This window comes from Pygoscelis adeliae, unplaced genomic scaffold (genome assembly GCF_000699105.1).
Source record: "Pygoscelis adeliae isolate BGI_AS28 unplaced genomic scaffold, ASM69910v1 Scaffold173, whole genome shotgun sequence".
Classification (NCBI taxonomy): Eukaryota; Metazoa; Chordata; class Aves; order Sphenisciformes; family Spheniscidae; genus Pygoscelis; species Pygoscelis adeliae.
In genome coordinates, this window is record NW_008824409.1 from 341,221 (window position 1) to 347,216 (window position 5,996).

Genomic DNA, 5,996 nt, shown 5'->3' on the forward strand with positions numbered 1-5,996 from the left:
TGTGCGCTGCTGGACACTGCAGTGCCGCAGGGCTTGGCCGCGTTTGGGGACCAGAGGCTGGACCGGTGCTGAGGGTATGCCCGCAGGGAGCAGAGCTGGGGTGCAGCAAGGAGATGCAGGGGGGCTTTGCTCCAGCCCTGCTTGGAGAAGGTGCCGCAGCTCCCAGCTCCCAGCAGGCATGGTCATGCTATGGCTGGGCGAGACTATGTAGGAGCTGCCCGGGGCATGTGCACCTTGAGGCATGTCCCCAGTGCCTGGCTGAAAGTGCTGCTCTGCTTTGTGCAGCTGAGGCAGGGCAGAAGGGGCTGCCTGCAGAGCCTGCACATGGTTCAGCACCTCCACAGGGGCCGGCTGCAGCTGCCGGGGAGGTAAATCGAAGGACAACCATGACTAATGCAACGGGAGGTGTGCACAGGCCGGGGGAGCCATCTAGCAAAGCGTGCAGCACTTGACATTTCAGTGTAATTGTGGGCTTCTACAGAACGGCCCATTAAGTTCAACCATAAATTACTGCTGCTTGCGTCTAATGCGGTGTCTGCCCCCAGCGCCTGACAGGAGGTGGCATTAACCCCGGGGTCCTCTGGCACTCCTGAGAGGTGCCGCCACCCCTGTGAAGGGCTGTGCCACAGGTCCCCTACTCACCGTGCCGCGCCGACCTGCTGTCCTGCCCCGAGCCCCATGCCCGCTGCCTCGCCTGACACGCAGGTGCAGTGGGGCTTTGCACGGCCCCCTGCAGCACTGCACGGGCAGCAGTGCAGCATGGGGCTGCCCAGCCTTGCCCTAAGAAAAGCCCATGCATATGGACCGGTGGTAGCCGCTTTTATTTACACAAAGGGATCACATGCTGAACAAGGAAACTAGTGCCACTAAAGTACCCGTAACAGCAGGATTCTGTGCTTTATTCACAGGACAAAATATTGGTACAACATTTTTCATAGATTTCTTTTTCAAGCAGATACATCTCACTGTCCTCATGGTTACACACTGCGCTTAAGTGACGAAAGGCAAAGCGGAGAGGCCAGAGCTCTGCCCACCCCAGCACCGCAGTGGGACACGGCCCCGTGGGGACAGCCCCACGGCCGCTGCCTGCAGTCAGGGGGTGTTCGGGAGTGCCAGTTTACTTTGGGACACAGAGGAGGGATGTGCCTTGGAGGGATGTGCCTTGGAGCAGCCTGCAAATGGGCTGCAAGACGGGGCCATCACCGAGGCCCCAGAGACCGTGTGGCGGTACAAGCGAATGGGACCCCATGGAGTAAGCCACGGCACCGCTGACCTGCCGGGACGGGCAGTGTCTGCTGGGCACTCATCCCTCGGTGGCTGTGGCAGGACTCTGTGTCTTCCCCCATCTCAGCTTGCCCCGGAGCATCCCAGCCTCCTGAGGGCTGGGGAAGCCCCTTGCCTGCCTCTGCTCATGGATTCTGGGCAGGACGGGCTGGCCGGGAGGTCCTGGCTCCAGCCCCCCTGGGACCCCTCATGGAAGACGGCAGCCTCACGTCACCGCGGCTCTGCTCCCAGATGCTTATTCCCACCTGAAGTCCTGCCCGACTGTTTCATAGAATTTGATATTATAAGGTCTATAAAAGTCCCGAAGCTGATCGATCACCTCGGGGTCTATCTGCACGTGAGTCCTGCCTTTGGACTTGCCCAGGCAGCGAGGCAATCCGCTGCTGTCCGACTTTTTCAGGCAAGGAAAACCTTTTGTCTTGTTGAAGTAGAAGTGCTTGTCCGTGATAACCCGTTTGATGCCCAGGAAGTCCTGGACTTTGCCCATCTCCCCAGCTGGGTCCGTGATCAGCTTCTCCCCACTGACAAAGTGGATTTGGGAGAGGGGGAAGTACTGGAGCCAGCTCTCCAGGTGCACGGCGTACATACCGATGCGGATGGCATTCCAGGACGTGTCCACCAGCCCCAGGCTGCGATTGCGGAAGGACAGCCCCTCGAAGGTGGGGATGTCCGGCTTCTTGGAGAGCGTCTGCGTGTAGTCCGAGATGGCCCGGGTGACGGGGTTCCTCACCACCACGATCAGCTTCGTGTCCCGGGACATATTGAAGATTCGCCGCGGCGCCTCCTTGGTGACGAAGTAGCTGGGGGTCTTCTCCACTGTGATCTGGCTGTCGAGCGTTCGCGGCATCAGGCTCCTGCAAGCAAAGTAGAAGGTGATGGTGAGGAAGGAGCTGGGTGAGGTGCGGCACTGTCCACAGTGTGGGGCTGGCGTGGTGTCCCCTCCCAGCAGGACAAGGCAGGACAAGGCAGGCACAGCTCCCTCCTGCAGTGCTGCAGAAGGCCCCGGCCATGACTGTCTCCTGGGTCCATCCGAGCCCCAGGGGACCCCCCGCGCAGAGGATGGGGGTCACCGGCAGCCCCGCTAGCACAGCAGCAACCAGAGACGCTCAGCTCCCGAGGAGGGCAGAGCCAGGCAGGACGGAGGGGAAGGGCATGGCCAGACTGCCAGGCACCCTGGCGCTGCACGGCAGCTGGGTCTGCTCCATCCCCATTGTCGGTAAAGTCATTATCGACGTAAGGAAAGCGCCGGGGCTCAGTCTGCAGCCGGGAAGGAGAGCATGTCCTGCCACCCGCCCCAGTGGCTGGCACAGACGCATTACCCAGCAGACAGTCTCTGCTGGAGCCTGTGCTCAGCCTTTCATCCCCCATTCCTAGACCAGGTGCCATTTGCAAAAGAAATTACAGCAGGTCCTTCCAGAATTACTGCAATTACGTGGCGTCTCTCCTCCCCAGTCACGTTACGGCGCACCCCGGCTCCCGCACTCCCCGTGCCGCCGGCACCGCTGTGAGCACCGTGCCCAAGGCAGAGGAGGGTGCTGGCCTCCAGCACCCACCGGGAGCACAGTCCCCTTTTCCTTCTGCCTTCATCCTGGAGGTGGGCAGGAAATCAGTGCTGCCTGCACGCAACCCTTGTGCCCAGTGAGGGCAAAGGCTGCCGGGGCTGGGACGCAGAAGCGTGGTGGCTGTGTGATGCCACTGCCACGAGAAGCTGTGGGGAGTGATGGATGCAGCCCCAGGTGCTGTGCTGCTCCTCCAGCGGGACCCAGGAGCAAGGGGCTCCCCAGGGATACGGGCTTGTGCCCACAAGGGTATCGCCCACCCTGCCGGGGGCTTGGTCAGGCCAAGTAGTTCCAAGATGGGGTCCTGCATGCACCCGTCTGTTTCTGGCATAGGGAGCTGGGCTGCAAGGCCAGGGAGGGAGCACCAGACTGGGGGAAAATGTAGCGTCCCTGCAGCCCAGCTTAGCACTAATTAAATCATCTGCTTTGACATGTGAACATCCAAATCAAATAAAAACTAATGGGATAGAAAGATTTATAAATTGGTCTTGTATTACTAGAGTAAACTATCAAATCCATCTCAGGCGGATTCATGGCGCCGTGGGTCCCCTGGCTGGAGCGGGCAGGGAGCGGGCAGGGAGTGGGGCAGGGATCGCCTGGCTGGAATGGGCAGGGAGCGCCGGCAGCCAGGATGAGGCCAGCGCCCCGCGGGTACTGACTGACACCAGCACGGTGTGCTGCCGCCACGACAGCTCTAGGCACGCAGGAGCCCTCCCGGCAGCAGTGCCGCAGCGAGCCAGGTGCTTGCTTTGGGGCCACTGCCCTCCTGCCCCAGCCCCTCAGGGAGAGGCACAGGCTGAAGGGCACCTTCTATTGCAATTAAATTCATTGCTCAGAAGCATCTGCCACTTTTCCCACTTTGTGGCGCAAGTTGGTGGCTCGTGTCCATAAACTGACTGGTTTGGATTCAGCTGTGCAGCAGAACACAGGCTGGGAGGCACAGTCAGGAGCTGCCTGGGGAGAGTTTAATGGGGAACTGTGGAAAGTGCCTCCAGGAGTGTTTTGTTTTTTTAAAAACAGAGCCTGTATGTTTAACGTGAGGCACCCACACGTGTCCAGCACAGAGCAGCACACCGGCTGCCGGAGAGCCCATGGGCAGCCTGGCCACAGGGACCCCAGGGAGCAGGAGGGCTGTCTCCGGGTCTGTCACCTCCCGCTGCACCTTTCCGGGGGCACAGCAGGGCTCTTCCAAGAGGAAGGGGCGAGCTCAGCCGGTGAGCTTCCCTCACAGACCCAGGCAGCTGGTGCTTTGGTGCACAGCAAGCGTGTTGTGGTGAGGGGGCTGGGCAGTGAGGCTGCTGCCCTCCAGACACATCTGCACCCTGGCAGCCCCATGGCACCGGCAGCAGCCACTGTGTGAGCGGGGGGTGTCATTAACTCAGCTCGTGGGACTCCTTGTGAGCCCCCCGCTCCCCCACAATGCACATCCCCCAGACAGGGTCTGCCCTGGCTGGGCACCACAGAGGGTGCTCACCCCTGCAAGGGGACCTGGGGAAGGAGGCTGGGGGGGAGCTGGTACAACAGTCACTTTAATAGACTTGGAGCTATGGATGTCTGAGTAACCCAGTGAGACCTCGGGACAGAAGCAGTCAGGGAAAGCAAACATCAGCAACCCTGGCTGCAGCAATTCAGCTGGAGAAAGCAAGGCACTGATTTATTCATGGGATAAACCCTGCACAGCCACCATGGCCATGCTGCCTCGCTGGCGTGATCAGCATGGGTGTTTCCAAGAGCTGCATCAGTCCGGTGACCAAAACCAGACACCTCCAGGGAAACCACCAGTCATTGCAGGGTCCCTAACGCACGGTCCACAGCCACCAGCTTTGGGGCTTGCTCTGTAGAGAGAAACCTGATGAAAGGCCTAACTGGGAGGAGATACAACCACAGCCCACAACAGCCTGCATGACAAGGGGACTGCAGTGGAAGACCCAGGGCATCGCGGGGGGGGGCAGCAGCATGCACCGAGGGCAGTGGGTCCCCGGTGGATCCGGGACACTCCCTGTGAAGGTGACGTGGGGACAAGAGGAGACCGTGGTCCAGGGGTACTGGAGTCCAGGGGGACTGGATGAGCAGCTGGAAGAGACCCGTAGAGAGATACTAAAGAGATATGCCCAGAGATCTGTGCCAGGCTGCCGGGGAGCTACAGGAGATGACGGCCGAGGCCGTTCTCGCTCCCCCAGGTGCTGGCACAGGGACAGGGTTCCCGCGCCGCACGTGGCCCCAGAGCTGCCGCCCCGCTGCCCCCTCAGCGAGGGGCTGGGGGCTGTGCGAAGGGACAGGGGCTGCCTGTCCTGGGGCAGCACGGCAGCCAGCCCGCGCACCCCCCTGTGCTCTTGACCAGTTTCCTCATTCGAAAGAGAACAAACTAATTCGTTAGCATAAATTAACAGGGCTGTTTTACAGAGGTACCTGAGCACAGACGTGGCTTAATTGGCCTTTCCCACTGCTCCGCTTCAAACCCCATAAATCCCGATTACGATTCCCATTGTTTAATGAGTGTCAGGAAATGCTAATTTAGCGGCAGGCACCACGGCTGTATCTCTGTATCACAAACAAGTTTCATCATAAATCAGCACGGGACAGCTTTATAAGTGATTCACTATTACAATATATTGGCAGAGAATCGTAAAACTGCTGTTTCATTAATGGCTCATCTTCAGGCTTATTAGACTTTCATTACGTGAGCTATTAGGTCCATGTATTCAAAAAATGAAATTACAGGTTCTAATCCATTATGAAAAACACAAAATCTCTGCATAGGAAATTACTGAAATGAGACAAGAGTTGGTTTTTTTTTTAAATGGACTCCCAGTGTTTGCTGCTCCTGAACAACAGAGACTGCTGAGACAACAAAACACAACCCGAATAGATAAATAAATCACCAGTGAAACCATGCAAGGGGGAGAAATGTCACCCAGGCATTCATCTTTGCGTTAACGGCGGGATCCCCAGGGCTGCAAGAGCAGGGAAACGCATTGCAAACTTAATTACAGTTGACTTTAAAATGATATTTTTGGACTGCTGCATTCACAGAGTTATTTGCATACAAATAGCATGTCACATAGTTTTAAGCCCAAGACTTGCATGTTTAGGTGTGAAGGCTCTCTGTAGCTGGCTCGCGGTGCCGCTCGGGCAGGGCTCAGGCAGAAGCCA

At 58.4% G+C, this 5,996-nt stretch overlaps 1 protein-coding gene across 1 annotated transcript; it reads right to left on the reverse strand.

Moving 5' to 3' along the window:
* Window positions 1-1,462: 1,462 nt before the first annotated feature.
* HS3ST2 (heparan sulfate (glucosamine) 3-O-sulfotransferase 2) lies at window positions 1,463-2,139 on the reverse strand. The gene has a single exon (XM_009320504.1). It carries the CDS (start codon window positions 2,129-2,131, stop codon window positions 1,520-1,522), a length of 612 nt encoding a protein of 203 aa, XP_009318779.1. The 5' UTR covers window positions 2,132-2,139; the 3' UTR covers window positions 1,463-1,519.
* Between the last annotated feature and the right edge of the window lie 3,857 nt (window positions 2,140-5,996).